We start from the raw sequence: 22,153 nt of genomic DNA on the forward strand, positions 1-22,153 counted from the left end.
GCGAGAAGGAATTTTCTTAATATTACAAACTCGCGTGTGTGGCGCATGCATTTTTCTATATTACGAGTACGTAGCACTTCCTCAAAAAAAACTGCATGCGGCGTGGCTTATTAAAATTTTTCACTGACTCCCGACTCAGTTTGCCAACACTGGCATAGACCTTTTGTGGGGCAATTTATGTTTCAAGTTGAAATTGTTGAAATAGTTTCGCGTGCTGCAAATTGTTAACGAAGCTAATCAGCATAAAAATACCAAGCGATAGCGACGCTTGATAGAATTTTCAAGAGCTGAAAAAGGAGTTGGAAGTGAAAGTGTTTCACATTAGGCCAACCTAATAGGTTTGTTTATGGCCTCTGTGGAGACCACCGGCAAAGCAAAGGTAGAAAAGTATTACTCTCGTGTTTAGGTTAAATTTTATATGAATGCAATATTTTATGGGCTCGTAATTTGAAATCATTTTACATTTTAGCACCACCAAAATGGCATAAGCTTGAGTAGTACAATTTATTGCACAAAAGCAATCTAAGAATAAAAATGGTGAAAAATGGATAAAATTATTAATATGAATATGAAAACATTAACTTGTTCTCTTGAGTTGAATTTTGACGGCTTAGAATTGATTATAGTTAAACAATAGTTGAGTTAAAATAGTATTATTTAATACATGACAATGCACAGTGGTTGGGCCAGTAGAAGGGGAGTTGCGGCCAAAAATACTTCCCGTAAAAATATTTTGTATACATAGTAAAAAAATTGGCTAGATCGAAAGACTATATACTATAGCTCCCATACAACCTTAGTATGCAATGTGACCATTCTTTCAATAGCTTGCTCATTTGTTAATCTAAGAAGTATTTCCCGTCAATATATTTATGAAATTAGCTTAGTTTGCTTCCTTTTTAAATTATTTATGCTAAATATGTTAAGATATTGACTTCGTCTAGCCATTTAATTGCTAATTTGTGCCTCAATCTGCCCAAAATAAAAGCAAAGCAACGCCAGCAAATGTCGTTAAAATATTTTCCTTGTTTCGATTTTTTTTTTCAAATAAATTAACCAAATTTGCTTTTCTAGGGTTTGGGGGTCGCTGAGGGATGCTGATGCGCCCACGTTATGCGGAAGCGATTTTTATTTTACCCATTTTGAATTATTGTTATGGGCGCGATGTGGGCGTTGCTGTATATGCTTATCGTTCATATATTGCCTTATTTATTGTCTGATTGGGTGGTATCTTTTTGGAATGAGTGTCTGCGTCGCGTCTGACGAGTTTAATGTGCCTCCCATTTTGACTAATGGGCGCTCGTTAGCTACACAAATGAGTTTTTTATGACTGAAACGAATACATGTGACTTTCAATGATTGTTGTATTAATTTAGATCGTTTTTCAAACTTGAAAGAAGGATTTCGAAATATGTGTTTACTTAACAAATTTCTTGATGTCACAGCCAAAAATAAATGTGTTTTCTCTGTTAAGTTTGTGATTTTATTTATAATTCAGCGATGTAGAACGACGCCAATTTATTGAATTTTTAATGTACTTTTATTATTTTAGTATCATTTAATATCGCCTATTTATGATACATTTTCAACATTTTTCCTAGTGCTTTTTCTGAATAAGTTGTAGGTTTAAACATACAATAAATACCCATTAATACACCCAGTGGAAACGACTTTTATTGACAATATCACAGATTCAACAGTACTTCAATTGCTAATTCGCTCAATATCCACGCAGTCCATACAAAAGAAAACTTGTTCATGATACAAGTGTATTCTTATTGTGTTCGATTGCGTTGATATAGAGAAAATAGATAGAAATTTTGAAGACTATCGTTGCTTGGGATTAATGTGAGGTATATTGAAAGTGTTTTTCGTGTTTGGATTCTTGCTTAGCCCGCTATTGGGTCTTGCAATAGATGTCGGTGTCTTTACCACCAAATCAGGTGTGGCTTTCACATTTGGATTAATAGTCTGCCATTTTTTGTAGTTATTAGCTAATCTTGTACTGGTTGTTTCTCGAGTGTTACTTTTTGGTACACTCTTGATATCCGCATTTCTTTTCAGCTGCTCGTAATACGTATTCTTGGAGAGCAGAGCTTCCAGTTGGGCTGTTGGTGTAAATAAACCATCGACACGCTTTGGACTAAACATTTGTCTTTGATCGTCGAGCGAGAGAGGTTTGCTCGGATACTTGAATTTCTTCATAGCGAATTTGGGATCAATCGGTTTACGTTTTATATCGAGCCTCTTTGTTTCAAAACACTTTCGGTTGGAGTGGTTTGGTTTTAGGAATTCCTCTGATAGCTTCATGTAGTGAGCGTTGTCAATCTTTGAATTCCCATTTAAATTCGTGGTATTAATATTCCTTACTTGCCTTACTTTAGTTAGATGGTTTATCTTGGGCACTTCATTGGAATTGGCTTTTACTGTAGAAGAGCTGACAACTCTCGTATTTGATTTACTATTGCTAGGCAGCTTAGAGTTGATTTTGATTATTTTATGGCTGGCCTGATTTGGTAATTGTTTTTGCTTAGTAAGCCTTTCTATTAAACGAGACTTGGCAGCTTCAGCTTTAGCTGGTTCAGGAGTATTTTCTAGTTTTTCTGAAGTTTCCCCTGGTTTAGAATTTGCAACTGTCTGAATGTTGCTAGGCTGCTGGACATTGGCTGAATTCAATTTGCTATCCGATGAAATGGGTATATTACAGGGATTAGAATAATGACGAATGCAGGCGGGTTGCTGCTGGCTTAGGAAACCCAACGTGTTCTTATTCGATTTGATGTCTTTTGCTTCACAATTCTCCTCAGCAATTTTATCTCTTTCTGCTTGGTCATATTCTTCAGTTCTATAGGAATCATTTTCACTGCAGTCTTTGTCAATTTGGGAAATGTCTGCCTCCAAATCATTCAGAACTTCATCATCATTATCATTTTCAACCTCATCCTCAACCATTTTCGCAACATAACTTTCACTGCAGTCCTTGTCAGTTTGTGAAGCTTCTGCTTCTAAATCATTCTCATCATCATCCTCATCTTCATATTGGATTGGAAAAACCATTTTGTTGACAACATAACGCGGAGCAATACCTTTATGATATTGGGGCAAATATGTTTCACTATTGAATGCTTCATTTTGGTCCATCGTCTGAGATCTTGCCACAATTGGATGAATGACAGTACCTAGAGCATGAATATCATCATTGTTAGCTGTGCTTCTTGCCTTGGCCAAAATACTGCAATAGTCACAGGAAGGAGGCTCTTGATGATTATCCTTTGGTGGATTTTCTTCGACCTTCTTCTCCTCTTTAGGCAGTGGATTGTATTTGACTATCGTGCCTAATCCCATCTGCTGCATGAGGAATCTTTTAGCCGCTTTCAGCTGCAATTTCTGCGTGCATGTTGTCCAGCAAAGATGCTTGGACATGATGCTCATCACGCTGGGCAGCATCTGAAATGCCGCCGAGGCATCCACAAAAGCCACTCGCAACCGACGAGCGATCACATCCACCAATTGGCAGGCGTATTCTCGCTGGCAGGCATAGTCCACTTCAGCTTTAATGTAGGGGAAATTCGGATGCAGTCGTTGCCTCTCCGATTTGGTGGTCTTGAAGAGCACTTGGTAGGCATTGCAGCCATAGGTGTCGGCCAGATGCTGTGCCACATCGAGGGGCAGATCATAGTTTTGCACCAGATTGATGGGCAGCAATGGACAATGCTCTTCGCCACCATCGAGCAACACGTAGTGAGTGTTGCTTGTCTCACTCTGTGACTCCAAGCAGCACAGATCTATGGCCGTATCGATCGCTTCAGCGGCCATCACGCGATAGCAGCTCCAGCTGCCACCAGCCAAGGTAATCAAGTTGTTGTTACTCACCTCCAAGAGGTAGTTGGAAGTGATTTCACTTTGAGCATCTGAGCTGGGGCACATGATGGTGGGCATTACGCCTGACCAGGAGCTGAGCACGTGATCCGGATTCACCAGAACGCAATCGTTGAGCACTTGACGTGTTTGCTCCAAAAGGCAATCGACTGCTTCGCAATTGGGAGCTGGATAGACTCGCCGCGGCTCCTCAGGCTCAGTTTCGAGGCAGCCAACGAGAGTTCGATTCTCGAAGGGAAGCATGTAGAAAGGCTGTCCATCCATTTGGCGACCGCTAGGGAAGATCAGGCCGCACTGCGATGAACTAAAGTGACCGGGCAGCGCCATATGAGTTCCAAGCGTGGGCTGAACAATGGCGTTGACTTGCCGGTCATCGAGTTTTCTGAGCACATCTGTCTGGGCGCCAGTTGCATTGATCAGGCACTGACTCTTGATCACAAACGAGTCTTCGGTCAGCACATCCTCGAACAACGGCCTTGCGGCAGTTGCTCTCCTGGTTAACGGGCAACAACTCGTTGAGCTTCACATAGTTGGTCACAGTGGCACCGTATTTTACAGCCGTTAGAGCTAAAGCTAGGCACATGCGAGCATCGTCCAGCTGGCTATCGTAGTAGACTAAGGAGCCGAGCAGTCCGTGAGGACGCAGAAGGGGAAACTCGTTGAGCGTTGCCTCCTTCGAGAGGAAGTGCGAGGCACGCAGATTCGACATGCCAGACATGGCATCGTAGAGCTTCAATCCCAGCCACAGAATGGGCAGCCGGAAGGCAGTGTAGATGGGCATCAGCATGGGCTGCACTCGATTTAAATGTGGCGCGATCTTCAGCATTGTGGCACGCTCGCTCAGCACCTGCTGCAGCCTGAGGATCTGCTGCAAATCTCCTCCTCGAAGGCTCGCCTGCAGGTGTGAGGTGCTGCCTTCGACTAATTTACTCGATTTGCTGCTGGCTCCATTTGCAAAATCGCCGGCCTCAATTAGCGCCGTCCTTAGGCCCCTGGATGCCGCATCCAAAGCACAGCCACAACCAACAGCGCCTCCGCCGATGACCAGAACATCAAAGTTCTGTTCTTTTAGGCATTTCAAGTGTTGTCGTCGTGTTGGGAGCTTCCAGCACTCCTCATTGCCATCGCTGCGATTGCGGCGGAAAATGTTGCTTATCGAAGAAAGAAAGCGTTGTGGATGCCCCTGAAGACATCGCTCCAGGCTCATTTGGATTCGTGATAACATCTTGATGCCAGAAAAATGCTCGACATTGCTTCAGAGCGAAAGCCTTAATGGGAAAACTTCTAGAATTTAATCAAACTAATCGAAAATTTTGAAATATTTAAAATATTTTCTGAAAGGCATTGCAAAGAATACTCCGCTTAAGGCGTTGGAGAAATGGTATGAAAAAGGTACTATGGGTTATCTGCAGAAATATTGTACACCTTAGGAGAAGTCTATTAAAACTTTCTGTCTGGAGCAAGCGCAATTGAACGGCTTTGGTTAATAATCTGCTAAAACTTGTATATGTATTTTATTTTAAGTATATATCAATACACCAAATACAGATTCCGGTATATTTCAGTATTTTTCCGGTATATTAATTTGGTATATTTAAGAAATACCGCACTATTTTGCTTTTATTGAATATGGGAAGCGGGTATCATAATGTCGAGCAGACTCGAATCTAGCTTTCTTAATGGTTTGTTTTTCGTGTTTGTCAATATATCGTGTTAAAAAAGATTTGAATTTTTAAATCGCCTTCGCGAAGGTTTTTGTAGTATCGAAATGAGCGCCATTTCTATCTGTTTGGGTTTTATAAAATATTATTAATTTCCGGGTAAGGAATTTTGATATTATTGTAAATAAAAATTGAGTACCTATTCTGAATTGCCCTATTCTGAAATTCGTACTTTTCTATCAATCCTAAAAAAGTACAAATGATGTTCATTTAAAGCTTATATTATATTTTTAACAATAAATCAATCAATCTTTTAGTAAAAACACAAAATTGTAAACTAACCAATTAATTGGATAATACTCAAACACGTCTAAAGCAAATGAACATGATAGACGTGTAATAAAATTATTTTTTCAATATTATAACAGTTAAATGCCTTTTTTAAATTAATCGTGTTTTTTAATATTCCTTCTCTTAGGTGTCATTTCTATTAATTTAGCATTTTTTTCTCCGCATTAATGCGGCATAAACCGATTGTAGAAATACAGAAAAAAGAGCGCAGCTAATTTATATAATTTCTTTATAATCGCTTTAAAATCATTATAATTAATGCAGGCGGATTACGCAACCCAGAGTCAGGCAGTCAGTCATCTTCAACACTTTCACGGCTTTGATAACTATGCCAATTAAAATTAATGAAAATTATAGATATGCGGGCTGTCAGCTGAATGAATTATTCCCCCAGTCTCCCTCGCTGCTTACACAACTCAATCTTCATTGATGTCAGGTGGGCAGCAGACGACCTGCCACAGTTACGTCAATTTAAAGTCCGACCAGAGGCAGGAGACGGGAATGTGACACAAAATTACTATGCTTAACTCATAAAGGTTGGAAAATTTAATTACATGCAATGGGGGAAAAGAAAAAAAAAAATTGACGCTATTCAGTGGGCATGGAAGGCGGATCCTGAACACGACAGGACAAGAAAACAATCGACCAGGCGTTGCCCGAATGTTTAGGCGAGAGGTAATAATTTGAAAACGCAAAAACTCCTGCCATTTGTGTGATGTCTTGGGCTGTCCGTTCGAGGCCTGTCACCTGAGTCGCCCCTTGGGCTTTACTCTAATGTCCCCAAAACAGCTCCCATTGGGAGTGGGAAAGTGGCACGAGAATGGCCAAAAACAATTGGTGTCAACAATGTGCGGGCAGTTTGATGAACGCTTTTGACTTTCACACGCTAATGAGTTTGTTTAAGTAATTTCAATTCATTTGTTAATTTTCAACTATTGTCTTTCTATTGACTCTATTAATGCGTCGCCCGCCTGTCATTCTGTCACTTTCCCATTCCTCTCAGCCACAGCGACATTTGTTTTGTGCCTCGAGTCCCTCAGAGAATCGAAAGTGTCGGCTTGTCGGGGCTTGTGTTTGCGTGCTCATAAATATCGTTCCATTGCCCACTTGTGTCCTTTTGTCATTGTCCTTGACTGTATCATTAACTATACTCCCAGTGCTTCATCGAATCGAAGATTAATTGCATCGGCAGCAGATATTCACTAAAGGGTGAATTCTGTAATCACAGCAAAACTGTTCAATTTCTAATCTATCCTAATATTTTTATATGAAAATTGCATTCCATAATTTAGGAGAATAATTACATGATGTAAAAATACAGTTAGAAAAAAACCAAAATTAATATAATATAATATAAGTAATATTGTTTTAAGACTTTTGTTTTTTTTTTGTTATTTCAGAATTGTTCTCAAATTATGTGGAAGCTAAAAAATTGTATTTCTTTTCATTTTCAATTTAATCCCATTAAAAATATATCATTATTTTATTATTTGAAAATTATATTTTACAACTTTTGTGATAATCATTGAATGATAAAATGCAATTATAGATAAAACAAAATTAAAGTTACAGCTACAAGAATTTGCCTTTCTTTCAAATAAAATCTGTAAGCTATTTTGACAGCTTAGCTTTAGTATTCCTTAAAAGGCTTTTCATATTTATTAAAACTTTGGCTTTTAAGTTAAGTAAAAATACTTTAGATACATTTTTTATTTTTGATATCAGTATTTCAAGCATTCAATATACCTAAATCATACAAAATTAAATGTTTTATTGTAGTTTATTATTTGCTCTTAATTTTGTTTTTTAAAGAGCTTAATTTAAGTTAGTGTGTCTGGTTGAGTAATAACTGAACTGACGCATGCCTCGGAGGCACAGACTACACTGGCCTAAAGTCATACCCTGTAGGGCAAAACAAAAAAAATTAAAACAAAAACAACAGAGCTGGCGCCTAAATACAAATTTCCGGCAAAAGCCACATAACAAACCAGGCCCGTTAGCGACACGGACATGAACACGGACGCGGACACAAACACCAGGACACGGGACATCAGGACACCAGGACACGTCAGCGGCTGGCTGTCTGGGACAATGGACCCGGACTCCGGAGAGCAGACGACTGCGCCTGGCACTTTGTTACATTTCGTTAGCTCACCAAAGTGCCTCAACACGTTTCCTTAGTCTGCAATCCAGTCTTCATGCCCCTTTCCACTCTGTTGAGCTGCAACTGGGCGGCATTTGCTTTGTTATTTTTTTTTTTTTTTTGGTTCTTTCGCTTGTGGCATGCGACTCACCTTGTCCACAACAACGCCGCCTCCGCGAGTCGGGTCGACGATTCCCCGACCCTTGGCGGCATTATTGCAGCTATAAAGTCAGTGCCTTGAACTTTTTGCCAGTTGTTCTTTTGGTCGGACATTATGTTTTTCTGCCTGTTGTTTTTCGCCCATTTTTTGTCGCCTTATTGCTATTGAAGTTTGTTTTTTTACGGTCTGGCCGAGCTTGACAATAAGCACGTTGGCGGCAAAACTTTTCCACTTCTCATTTATTATTACGCGTTGTGTTGTTTCCCTCTGTTTCTCCTGCGTTTGTTGTCGTCCTGACAACCCAACGACACAAATTGTCGTCTGCTCCTGTCCAGCTGGTGAACAATAGAAAAACACAAACAAAAACAAAAACAAAACAAATCACCAAAATGCAAACAGACTCATAGGATACATCTAATATTATTCTTATTTTTTATTTATTTCGAGCGTGAAAAAAAGTACGTGAAAATTAATATAATTAAAATAAACGATTTACTGCGCTTGGTCGGGCAATCAGCGAGGTGTTAACTTTAAGTGGCATAAATTGTTCCTGCCACAGGCCAATTTCAAATCCATGGAGGCTGTCGCTTTCTGGTGGCACAGTTTGTTGACACTCTTCTCATTTGAGGTAACAAATTGGCTACAAATTTCTCTTGCATGCTGACCAGAAAGTTGTGTGATTTATTGTCGTCTTGAGAACAGCTATTTTTGAAGCTTTTGCCATGCAACAGTTGAGCTTAACGACACTTTTTCTACTTCAATTCAAATTACAGAAATTTCTTTAATTATTTTCTCAATTTTTTATTTTATTGAGATTAGAAAATATTATAAATATCATATTTTTAATGATGATCGTAAAATGCGTAATACTTTGGCTGCCTACATACATTATCTTAACCTTTAATGATCATAGGATTAAATACCATTCCTTTGCTTAGTATTCTTCTCCATAAATCATATATATTCCTGATCAGGGTCAACAGCCGAGACGATATAGCTGTGTCCGTCTGTCCGCTCGTCCGAATGAATACCTAAACTTTCAGAGATTAAAGAGATAGAGATATAATAAAATAAAAAGCCAAATGAGAATTCCCTTGTAGCCTTTGTAAAAAAAATTAAATAGTTCCATTTGTATTTTTTACATTTAAACAAATTGCTAAATTCAAAGCAAATTTTCACGTCTTCTATTTCAGTTTTGATTTTGTAAATAATAAAATAAACTAAAAATTTCAGATTAAATTAGTTACTCACAAACATTTCTTTATTTCACCCACAAACATTTCTTTTTTGGGATTTGTTCACATTTTGTTTTAATTGCTAATTTAATTTGATTACAAAGTTCTAGGGGAAGATCATTGCTCATTGTCTTAAATTTATTGTTAACTTTAATATTTTGATAAATAGTATTTCACTGAATTCACTTGTGAAATATTTCTGTCAGCACTTTAATAAATTTATAGCCTCCATTCGCTGCAAACACGCCTCCAAACAATTGACATTGAAATGCAAATGGCCGAGCAATAAATGTCTCATTCAGTCAAATGTAGTTGCCTTATTGTGTGTGGCAACAGAACCTAATTGGGAGGCACACGCAACATAACAGACGCGCCCCGACTTCAACGCCAAGTGCGACTCAATGGTCAGGTAATGCTCAGTTGGCCATGGCCAAGAGACAGGCAGACGGGTGCCTTAGCATAAAGGCGCTAATTTGCAGCAATTAGCTTGCAACTCGCTGATGGGTCTTACGTGTGTGTGTGTGTGAATGTGTTTACATGCAGATGTATGTGTGTGTGATTAGATAAAGGATGGCCAGCAAACGACAAGTTGAGGGCAACTCAACCCAACGACGAGCAGATACTCAGAATTACATACATATATTTAGAAAATATAATTGTATTATAAAGGATATAATAAATCCCTTAATGAACATTATAAATAACAACAAATAAAAGTCTTGATCACAACAACTTTCAAATGCTTAAAATCCATTTTGATGAAATATGTTAATTTCTGTAAGAATATGGCACATATACATAGTTTTAATTATTAATTTTAATTTAAAAAACATTTCGACAAATATATTTAAAATCTTCCAACTGGCTGCACGTTGCATATACCCTACTAATGCATTTTTAATGGGCATCTGAACATGCGCTTGGCTGGGTCAATAAAGGACATTTGATAACAATTAAATAAACGTGGCAATGTTGCCGCATTTTTTACGACTTGACATCAATTAAATTTTTACCTTTTGGTTGTTGCTGTTGGCTTTTATGTTTTTCGTTTTAACAATACTTTTTTTGTTTTTGCTTTTCTATTTTTCTTCCCTCTTCTTTCAACCTTTCAACCTGGCTGGCATATGGTGGCACTGGTCTGGGGCAAACAAACTGTTGGACAATGCTAGCAAATTTTATCTGTTGTTGTTGTTGTTGTCGCCCAACACTATTTGTGTCATGCAACAATGTAATTGCCACTGTCGTTGTCATTTCCGCTGGACACACGGTTCGCCAGTGCGAGACATTAAAGATATTACCGGGGGCCAAGGGTAGGCAGCCGACCAGCCCTAAACAAAGGGCCACCTTGCCGCAGTATTGTTCAAGAGGGGTGAGAGGGAACGAGTCGGGAACGCTTCCACAAAACGGAAGGAAGCAACTTGTAGGATGGCATTTGTGCAGTTTTTAGCGGCGAGTCCAATGTGTCGCCTTTTTAGCTGTTCTACCGTTTTAGTGCTTTGCTATTTTGCTGCGCTGTTTAAGTTGTGGGCGTGCCATGTCCTGGCCAATTGTTAAGTTGAAAATAATAGATGTGGACATGACTGTCAGCCTGTCAGTGGCAGCACAATACACCCTGGACACTAATCGATGTGGATGCGGACAAACTGACATTGCAATACCAAAATTAATGACTCAATGGGGCTAAGGCCACGAGGCTCAAGCTCAGGCTCAGGCTCAAGCATTAACCAGTGAGCGTTAAACATCGAGCACTGAACAGTGAGTGCCCATTGTTTTGTGCTCTTGGGCATTTTAATTGTGGCCTCGGTGGCCATTTCGTGGTCACCGAATATTTGTATTATCCTCCGCCTCGCCATTGTTACACTCATGCACATATATTTCACGTTCACGAGACCTCCTTAAGCCCCTCCATTGACCCCTTGGCCTCTTTATGCCAGGCTGCACTTTAAGCATGTGGTTACCAGAAGGTCTTGGGGTTAACCTCAACGTACAGCTCGCTGCTCAATATGTTCTCAGGTGTGAAGTTCCGGTTTGTGAAAGTGAAAATCAATCACCTAATAAAATTCCATTCTAAGCAGCTTGGTTATTGCTAAACTAAGTACTTTAAATATATTAATAGACAACGTTTTAGAATAATTGAATAAATGTTATAAACGGAAAATCATAAATATTCATTTGGTTATAGAGATAACTTTTGTATGTATAGTACACTTTGATTATACTGGAATAATAGAGCTTCCTGTCGACTTCGTTAAGACTGATCGCTGATGTTGTTACTGTTTTACTTTTTGGCGACTGCTGATCTAATTCTCACGATTGCTGATCACTTTCCAACGACTGATAATACCAATAGCGACTTGCTAGTCGACTAGCCTCTACCTCTGTTACACTTATTTTAATGAAACTTTTTGTTGGAAAATACAATTGAATAACAAAAGTATTGACTATTTATGTTTGGGAAAACTTGCTAGATTTCTAATATAATACATCGATAGACTTCATAACCACGAAAATAATTTAGCCTTAAGTCTAGTAGACAACAATTTAACAGTAAGAAGACTGAAAAAATACCACATACTCGAATCCAACCAAATGAAAATATGTTTTCTATAATAGCAAGTTAATTTAATATTAATTATACAATAAAGATAAAAAAAAATTTGTAATCTAGTTACTATAGCCTAGACTTGTAGCAAATTTGAAAGAATAAAAGTAAGCAGTTTTCACAATACAAAATATATTAAATGTTATACAAACATGTGATGGGAATGCACAATAATAATCATATTCATCTTTTCTTTTTACAGGTAAGTCAGCAACGCTTAAAATTATGGATAGTTAGTAAAACATATTGGCCGCTCGTAAGTTTTTCAATTTCACTTTAACTTTAGTTCAACTACTTCATAGAGTATCAGACAAACTTTCACACCTATTTAACGTTTTGACTTTCAGTCGAAAAAGCTGTAAGTAAATGTGGCATGAAAAAGTTTGTCCTCGTTCTGGTCTTTGCTTGCTCCTTTCGGCCAGTGAAAGTCGGAGTTGTGTAATGCCTTGGTCACTTTGCTGCCACACCACATTCGACACTTTATCACCTGGTTGGCCATTGGCAGCCATTGGCCATGTTTCCAGCCTTGGCCATAACATTTAATGGGGCTCCGCTTAACGCTTGTAAACACGTGGGTGTTTTCGTTTACGGGTGGCCAACAATCAGAGTGTGTCTTTGGCTCTAGGGCCATGACCAGCCACGCCCACCTATGTGTGTGTGTGTTTGCCCTACGCTTTCTTTGTGGAAAATTATGCCCAGTGGGCATGCTAATTTCACTCAGCTGAATCGCTTTTAAAAGTCTACAATTACCGCTAATAGCTGGCAAACTGAAATCAAAAACAGAAACAAAAACAATAGCAATAGCATCGCCATTCATTACCATTAATTGCGGCCCACACGGCGTATGCACAATGTTAGTAGTAGTAGCAGCAGCAGTGTTATTATTGCAAATTAACAAATCACTTAGCCGACTCGAAACCCGCTTAAAAACAAGCAAATTAATTAACTTACTTGTTAAACTTTAACAATTTAGCCAAAGAATTTCAACGCACATAATTCGAATTTATATCTGAAAAGTATACAGGAAAAAAAAAGAGGAAAACAGGGAGGAAGAATCCCATTGGCATTAGGACTTAACGGTTCGCTTAACTCGTTATTGAAGCCGAAGTTTATTGTTAAAAGTTTTTGAGCTGACGGCGTTCGCTTTCCGAAAGCAATTATCCTCAAGGAAGTATTCGACTTAATTGATTTTGTACCCAGGACAAGGGCAAGCGGCCAGTGAAGCCAAGTCAAGCCACGACTAGGCCTGGAACCGGAGAACCGAGGAGCCGAGGAACTGAGGAACCGGCGGCAGTTGTTACAGTTTTAAAAGGATTCTAATAAGCGCATTCAGCGTGTGCCTTTTGTCTTTTGGGTTCAGCTTAAGCTCAGCCGCCTCAGTTGTGCCATCCTTGTGTTATCCTTTTGGTTCAAAAGTTCGTTGCGCATTTAGATAACAACATTTCGTCGGCTTTTTTCACACTTTGTCCAAAGCAGCCGGACGTGCCGGTCAAAGTTGAAGGTTCAAATGCTAGTAAAACGTCTGTGTGTGTTTGTCCGGAAGTTAAGCGTCCACATTTCCGCCTTCTTCCTTCTCCCACTTCTCCTTCGACTGCTTTTTGGGCAGTCACTTGAAGCAGTTCTGGCACCAGCCTGTAGTTTAAATATAATTTGAAAATTGTGTTGATTTAATTGTCCGGAAAGCAAACCGTTGAACCTTTTTTCTGCTATGTTTCCTTACTTTAATTTTTTCTTAGTTGATTGAGTTTTAGTGAAATGTGTGCCACAAAATGGCCAATTGAATTTTCGCCTCAAAATAATGAAATTCTCAAGAGTGCTATATTCATATCATATGTGTTTAAATGTGATTAGAAGACAGAATTTTGATCTGTGATTCAGTTATTTATCTCTGTGTAAATGGTATAATCATCAATATTGAAAACTTAAATAGTTTAATATGACATTCCGTTTACGTTCTATTAAGTTTCTTAAATTTTCCGTCATCACTGAAATCATTGTCCACAATTCTTTTGAACTTCTTAGTTTAAAGAAGCGTAACTAAAACACTTTATAATTATTCATTTTCTATACTAATCTAAAGAAAAAACTGTAACTATCCACTTCTTAAAATTTTGGAAAAATAATAAATTATGTTTAGTAGAAGTATTCATTTTACTTTTCTATTTCGATTTGTCTTTAAAGTAAACAAGAAATAAATTCCGTTGATTTGCAGACTAAGCACGCCTAATTATAAAAACGAAGCAATCAATATTCAAGCACAACGTCCAATTATTTATTTTTGTAAAAAATTAAAATATGATATTATTAAAAAACAAGTAAGAAAGTTACAGTCGAGTGTGCTCGACTAGTTCGTCTCGGCTGTTGACGCTGATCAAGAATATATATACTTTATAGGGTCGGAGATGCCTCCTTCTACCTGTTACATACATTTCCTCCCGGCACAAAGTTATAATACCCTTCTACCCTATGGATAGCGGGTATAAATACGTGTATAAAATAAGTCTAGCTATAGACTCGAATTCACCTTAAGTGCTTTGAACTTGACAATTTCTTAACATGATTGGTAGAGCCCATGAAATGGCATTTGTATTGGAGTGATAGCGTTTCCATTAATTTGTTGTACATCCACTGCCACGCCCACATGCTAGCTATATGCAACGCCCACTTGTTTTCCCATTTCCCGCACTATGTTAATTTTACAACGCTCTCATGTTCTTTTTTTTTGTTTTCTCCTTGATGATGAAGAGTTTTTGGCGTCGATCCAACTGCAACAAAAATTACAGGCATCATTTCGCTTTCGTACTCTTTTTTGTTTTTTGTTTTCCTCTTTTGGCATTTCTTTTGGTTTTCCATCTGCTGGGCGCCCAGTGCAGACAGCTCCGGCAATGCTCGAAATGAACGCATCCTGCTTCATGGGCTTTTCGGGGCGTGTCTGGACACAGGCAATAACAATAACGCGCACATGTAGCTGCATCTCTATGACTATATGTGTGTGTGTTGTTGCTTTATTCATACATACTAGCTGAAGCTAGCTTTTCTCTCCCTTTTTTGCTGTTGTTTTTTTGCGGAACGCTTTGATGAACTTCCACGCCAACTCCCGGACTCCCGCCAATTGCCGCAGCTCGATTTTGATTGTTTTTGTAGATGATGCGCGACGCCCCATCTCTAGTTCTTCCATATCTAGTTGCTGCTGCTCCGGCTGCTGCTGCTTGTTGATTTTGATGATGATGATGGGGTTGGCACTCGCAGTTGCAATCATGTTGGTGTTGTTTTGGAGCGAGTTTATATTTTTTTTTGGGGGGACTTTGCTGTTGTTATCATCTCGCCCTGCACGCCACATTTGCCACAGTTGATTTCGTTAATAGAAAATTTAATTGCTTTTATTGAAATATTCCGAAACGAGGGGCTCGCCGTGATTGTAATTGGGATTTCACTTTTGGTGGGCGATACAACGGCGCCGTGAATATTTTTGATGACCAACCAAAATTGTTGATAAGCAAGAAAATTTTAAAAGAATATAAAGTTTATATTTAAACTAAATTACAATACTTATTCCAATAGTTTTATGTTTCAAAAAGAAAGGCTCTCAATTTTATTATTTTATAATGTTAAAGGAGAACGCATCGATTTTTAGGGATACTTATTTTATATGAAGACTAGAATTAGATTTCCAACTATTTTGCTTATAATTTTTATTAATTTGCTTAAATTATTCAGTTTCAACAACGTTTAGTATAAAGTAAGAATATAACTTCTCAAAATTTAATTTAAAAAAAATGTATTTAATTATTTTATCTATTTATTTATTTTACTAAATATGGCTATCTGAATTATACTAATTATTGCTTAAAATAGTAATCCGAGTTCCAATCGATATTATTCACAACTATCAATAGGAGAGTCTTAACTAAGTTGCGACAGGTATTTTGTTGGCAATCTAAAGACTCCTTGTTAAGCTCGTTTTGAGTTATTGGTGTCGGTATTGTGGTTGAGCCAGCAACAAGCAAGGTGTATGGCTAAGTATCAACCACAGTGTCGATAGACACAGTTCCCTCCCCCACATTGTGTCTCCCCCGCACAGTGAGGGCAATTTACATAGGCACATATTTCAGGCAACTGAGGCGGAAGTTGGCAGTCTGTCAATCAGGTCGCTGCTTTGTTGAGATCAGTGGTGCAGTTGAATCGACTTGGAAAAGTATGTCAGCTCTGTTGAAAATCGTTAAACGATTTAGATCTGGTTTCAGATTTGGTAGAACGTCAATGCCATGCACTAATTACGCTAATACAAAGTGGCGGAGTAGAGCAAAAAAAGAAAAGCGTTGTCCAATCGAATGCCATAAATAATTCGTGATGCAATTCGAGTGGAAGGTTGACCATTGACCCATACAAAGACAACGACAACGTCAACAACAACAAGAATAACAACGGAAAATCAACTTTTTCGAGAGTCGAAAATGAAAACGAAAATCGAGCATAGAATACGGCAAATGGGAAACAGCTCCTCGTTGTCTCAGGTAAGGTAGACACTCGACTGTCAGTCAAATCAAATGGCAGCAAGGGGAGAACGAGGCAAGAGGTTAGTTTTGGCAGGCAGTCAGGCAACTTGGCATGATACCAACACACACATAAACACACTCAGACACACACACACACACACTCGTAAACATATCAATCTTAATTAAGATTTCACTTCTCTTTCGCTGAAGTGCCTCGCACATATTGGCAGTGAAGTTTGGGGGAAAATGTGGGGTGCTGGGGAAAAGGCAGGACTCACTCATTCTTGTTGGGGCCACATTAGAAAATAGCGTTGTTGTCTTGATTTTTGCGCTGTTGCTGCTATGTTCTTGCTGTTGTTGTTGTTGCTTTGTTGCTGTTGTGGTTTTTGTTGTTAGTCAATCAGTGGCAAATGTTGTTGGCAGCACAGAACTTTATTACTTACTTCAATCGATTGCTCAACTAATTGCAGTTGATGTTTTATTTCATTTCGGTTTTTAGCAACTTCTTTTCGGTCTCGACTGTATTTTGTCCGCAAACGATTTAATCCTTCAAATCGGGGTTGCAAACACTTATCCTTAAGCATGTATTGTTTTGGCTTGTTTTGAACGTCTACTTCATAAAATTCAGGAGAAGGTGAAGTTATGCATGTAGTTGGTTAAATTGTTTAAAAATTCAATCCCTAAACAAATTTTAAAATATTAAGAGTTTTTTAGATTTATTTATTTATTTTAGAACTGTGCGGTAATATTTTTAAAATATACCATAAAAATACTAAAGAATATTTTTAGTATATTGGCATAGTACTACATTCAAAATATATCATGGAGCAGTAAAAAATACCAAAATACATACAATATTATAAAGATGACATAAATGCTTTATTATTATTTATTTTTATGGCGTTCAAACAACTGTATAAAATTCTAGTTTTAATTACTTATTATAAATTTAAAAAATTTTTTTTTTATTCGAAAAACAATTTAATAAATATAATTCATATCAGTATATTCTTTGAACAATTCTGTACTGATATATTTTCTTATTTCTAAGCAGAATAATTTAATGTTTCTGCCAGCAATTTTTTAGAAATTGTATTAGAAATAAAATGAATTGCAATTGGAATATTGGGCCAAAAGTAAATTCTTAAATACAATTGTTGCACTAAACGTTAGCCCACATGCAACATCATTTGTGTGGAGTTGAAGCAACCGCAAGAGTACATGGAGCATGTTGTGTCCCGAAAATGAAGTGCAGCCACAATACACACACACACATATACAGACACACACAAGCTCAGATACAGATACAGATACATCTGGAGAATAGAAGAGACGAGTCGAGGCGAAATGATAGCGGAGGAAACCAGTTTAAGGCTGTTGCAGATGCCTAATACAACGATGAGCAGATGGCAAGACTTTTAACACTCCAGGGATAAAGTTTCATTAAGAGCAACCTAACATGGCTGGGACGGAGTCCAAAACTAAGTAAAGCCACAAGGCGAGGGTGTGAATGTCTGGGATAGACTCGTTGTATACTCGCAGCACTCTCCACACCCGAAAACTATCATACTTCATACTTGTACACGGAGGCACATCACTTCAAATTGCACTTGGAGCTTATGAGACACACGCCCCTCCGACCCCTTAACATAGCTGCCCCACTTCACTTCAAGTGCATGTGAAACCGCAGTTGAAAGGCATTTATTGTACTTGTCATTGTTGTTGGAGACTTCAGCTGGGGAGTGCAAGAGGTGCTGGGGGGAGGGAAGTGTCAGCTGAGCCAGGCTGTGTGCGGTTGCCAGTTTCCAGTTACCACCCAGCCTCAAATCCCTGCAGTTGCCTTCCTCGCATAGAAAAATACTGTGTACTCCCTCTTATGAATACCAATGCTGGGCGCTCATAAAAACTTTCTCACTCTGTGCGTGTGCGTGTGCTTGTGTGTGTGTGTGTGTGTGTGTGTGTAAACTCTGTCTTTTTGTGTATTAGGCATTTGCTAAACGACCCTAGTTAACCTCCAGGCCAAATAATTTGCATCAAGCACTTGCACTCTCCAGCAAACGCTTAGGCAACAACTTTGCTCCGAATCTCGTTCGCCCTTTGGGCCTCCATGGCATTCTCCTAGCTACTTCTCCTCGCTGCTCCACCTCCATTGTGTGTCTGGGTTTGTCGTCTACTCCGACTTGTAGGCGCTTTTGTCTATGTCGCTGCTTATTTTAGTTATGCCATTTGGAGCATTTTTGCCAAGTTTACAAGATTATGCGCTTAGTGTTTTGGCTCGTAGTTCGACCAGGCAACCAGGACACAACTTTCAAGCCAGGCAGCCAGCCTGCCAGTGTATTCACATTCAAAAGTTTCCTTCTTTTTTTCTTGTTTTTTTTTGTTTGAGGTGCAAATGAATGTGTGTATCCGTATCCATGTCCGTGTCTGGCCCGAGGTGTAATTAAATTGGTGCCGTTTTGATGGCAGTCTATGCTACGTAGGAGTCCTCTTCGAAATGGCCAATAAAGCCCTTACTTAAAGTTATGAATTTTCTGGCAATTTTCCTTTGCTTCCTGCTAACATACAGTAAAGACTTTTTGGATATGGCAAGTCGAAGTTAATTCTTATACAGTCTTTATGGCCATGGGATCTTCTACTGCTAATTGCTTCAAATTGCTTTAGTTTGACAATGAAATTTTTGATTTTGTTTACTTTATTTACAATTTGCTTTAACTTTAAGCATTTTATGCAGTTTGTTTGTATTTTATAAAATATTGCGCACATTTTATTAACGTGACAAATCAAAATGGTGTTAATAATAATGCGATTAAAGTATTGGTTGATGAAATTAACTTCTAAGTTTTACTTGTACAAATTATTTCGTTTAATAATATCTAAATTTTTTTGAAGTATTATACTTAGATTAGATGAATAATAAATAACAAATAAGAAAACTACATTCGAGTGTGTTCGATTGTTTTACAAAAACCATTTTCGACAAATATACCACAAAAATTCTAAAATATACAAAAAACTGTAATTGGTATATCGAGATTGTACTTTGTACTACATTGAAAATATAACATAGAGTTCAAAATATATTAGATTGCAATAGGCGTTCTTTCTACTCAATGCGTAGCTGTTACAAATATTAAGAAAAACTTTTTCATCTTCAAAGTCAAAGTTAAATGTTATAGAGCTAAAATTGAAAAACGTTTAAAAACAAGCATATTGTTTGTTAATAATTTCAATATATGTAATCTTTGTGGTTTATAACTCTCAATGAACTACATACACAACACTTCGATGCCACATTTTGCAACATTTATGTATATGCATAGCACTCGCCAAAAAGTAGGCAACACTTTTTGAAGTCAACACTTGTTTACGTTGTTCAAATGTTCCGGTTGTTCTTCTTACTTCTTTGACATTATGCACTTTAAGGACTCTCAGGTTGACTTGAAATGTAAACAAAACTTAGCTCAAACCGAAACACAAACTCTCGAAAACCTAAACACTTCAAAAATACATATTCACATGCGGACGCTTGAAGCCAATGCTAAATATAAACAATTTATGGAATTTATTAAATTGGCCAAGAGGCGCTCATTGTTGTTGTTTCTGTGCACGCTGCCAAGAAGCGTTGTAAAAGCCCTTGAGCCGCTGGCAAACACATGAAACATAATAGAAGGCGAACGAAGGGAAAACGAAAGCGTTTTCCACACAGCCGACAAAATCTTTCGCTCTTCAATGGTTTTTTTTTGTTTTGCTCTGTTTATATTTTCATTTTTTTTTTTCTTTTCCCTGCGACGGGGGAAGACCACTGAGCAAACACTTGAGGAAATTTATGACAATGAGCCAACAACTCTGAGTGCTCATAATATAAATAACAAGTAGGGCAGTGTGCAAATGGGCGCTGTGCGAGAATGTGGGCGTGGCCGGAGTAGCCGCAGCAGTAGAGCGACTGAGAAGCCTAACTGACCGTGGATAAGTGTGTTTTATGCTCGGCAGCTGGGCTGAACAGGCTCAGAAATCCCATTGTGCCTGATTGAAGTAGGCGTGCCTGCTACAGAATTGAAGTCGATGTAGGACTCGGAGTTAGAGTCGTCTCTGAAATCGTCTGTGTGCCACATGTGCCGGCAATTGCAAAATTATGCCCAGCGGGCCAAGTCAAAAGTGAAAAGGCAGAACTTGACTTTTTGGCCTCAGTCGTTTAGCTCTTGTATCGACTGAAATCCTCTAACCAGGGCCGATGGCATTATTTTTTTATGTCTACGGCCTGTCGACTGCTGCCTTACACCTCTGAGAGTAAAAGACCCCGACTGGAATTTACGACAATTGAACTTAAACGTTTTGACAACAAGCTGTAAAGGGCACACGGCTCAAGGAACTAGATGCGGCTGCAAAATTGTAAATCAAAAAGGAACTTCTAGTGTGCAAAGTAATTTTAAAGGGCTTACTTAAAATATAAAGTCTTCTCTACGCAATTAAAAAATTATGCTTACTTTTAGTATTTATACTTATTTCAAATCAACAGCATTTTATTTAATTCCAAAGTTAACTTAAAATTGTACATTGTCAAAATTAAGTTAAGTGTATAAATTAATTTACACCTACTCTATAAATTTTGTTTCTATCATTCATGTTCAGCATAAGTTAATTAAAAACTAAACTGAGTTTAAAGTGGACTTTATTGCAACATTGTTCGCATATGAAAAAAAACAAATTTGAAGTACTAATTCCAAATTCAAATTTAATCATAGTAAGTTTGACAATATTTTGCCATCTTAATTTATTCAAAACTTCAATTAGATATCTAATCACATTTCAATGAAAGCACTTGAAGTGATGCTTGAACTGTTCAACACAAATTAAATCTAAAAAGCAATCGCTTCAAGCACATCTCTTACTATTAAATTTTAGTTCAATCAAAATATGTTTTGACTCTTTTGACGACTTAATTAAATAAGTACACAGAATGAATTGAATGCACTTTATTGATTTATTGTGTTTCTCTTCTGTCTGTTCATAAATAGATGTAAATTTATGAGTAATTAAAAAGTTCAGAAAATAATTCTAAGTGGATTTAAAAATAACCTACAATGTCTCATTTATGTTAGCTCAATGAAGTGAACTATCATTAGCTTCTACGAATATCAATAATTATAATTAATCACAAATGAAAATTTATATTTATAAAGAGCTGCACGTGCAGAACACCCCCGAAAGTGGAATGTCAACAGGAAAAGAAGATGTTTGTTGATTTTTAATTACTCCGCCACCTAGACCAGGACGAAAGGCATTGAGACCGCTGGAGGACTGCGAAATGGCGAAAAAAAGGGGACGAAAAACGAGTCGAGAAATTTACATTTGCTTGGCACAAAAGGCAACTGGCCACAAATAAATACAAGAAAGGAAAATCAAAAGCAAAAAGTATAAGAAAAGAATACGCAAAGAAAAAGAGTTGCCAACTGTTGGCCAGAAGTTGCTGAATAATTCAACGAATGTTCTGCCAACATTTTAATTTAAGTTTGCGCTTCGTTGGTCGCTTAGATAAGAAACTGTTTTGGCCATACTTGGCACTTGGTTGGTTGGTACTCGTATTTATTTACACTTTGCTACCGCTTTCCGGCCAAAATGACAACCG

The 22,153-nt window shown here is 37.9% G+C and overlaps 2 protein-coding genes across 6 annotated transcripts in view; one reads left to right on the top strand and one right to left on the bottom strand.

Moving 5' to 3' along the window:
* Positions 1–22,153, top strand: part of LOC127565176 (lachesin) — a 59,498-nt gene that overhangs the window by 10,551 nt on the left and 26,794 nt on the right. The window lies entirely within an intron of this gene.
* LOC127565175 (probable glycerol-3-phosphate dehydrogenase, mitochondrial) lies at positions 1,647–5,221 on the bottom strand. The gene is given in 2 exon segments (XM_052002516.1): positions 1,647–4,341; positions 4,343–5,221. Coding segments are annotated over 2 exon segments (3,276 nt in total). The 5' UTR covers positions 5,105–5,221; the 3' UTR covers positions 1,647–1,827.

The sequence above is a fragment of the Drosophila albomicans genome, chromosome 2L (assembly GCF_009650485.2).
Source record: "Drosophila albomicans strain 15112-1751.03 chromosome 2L, ASM965048v2, whole genome shotgun sequence".
Lineage (NCBI taxonomy): Eukaryota > Metazoa > Arthropoda > Insecta > Diptera > Drosophilidae > Drosophila > Drosophila albomicans.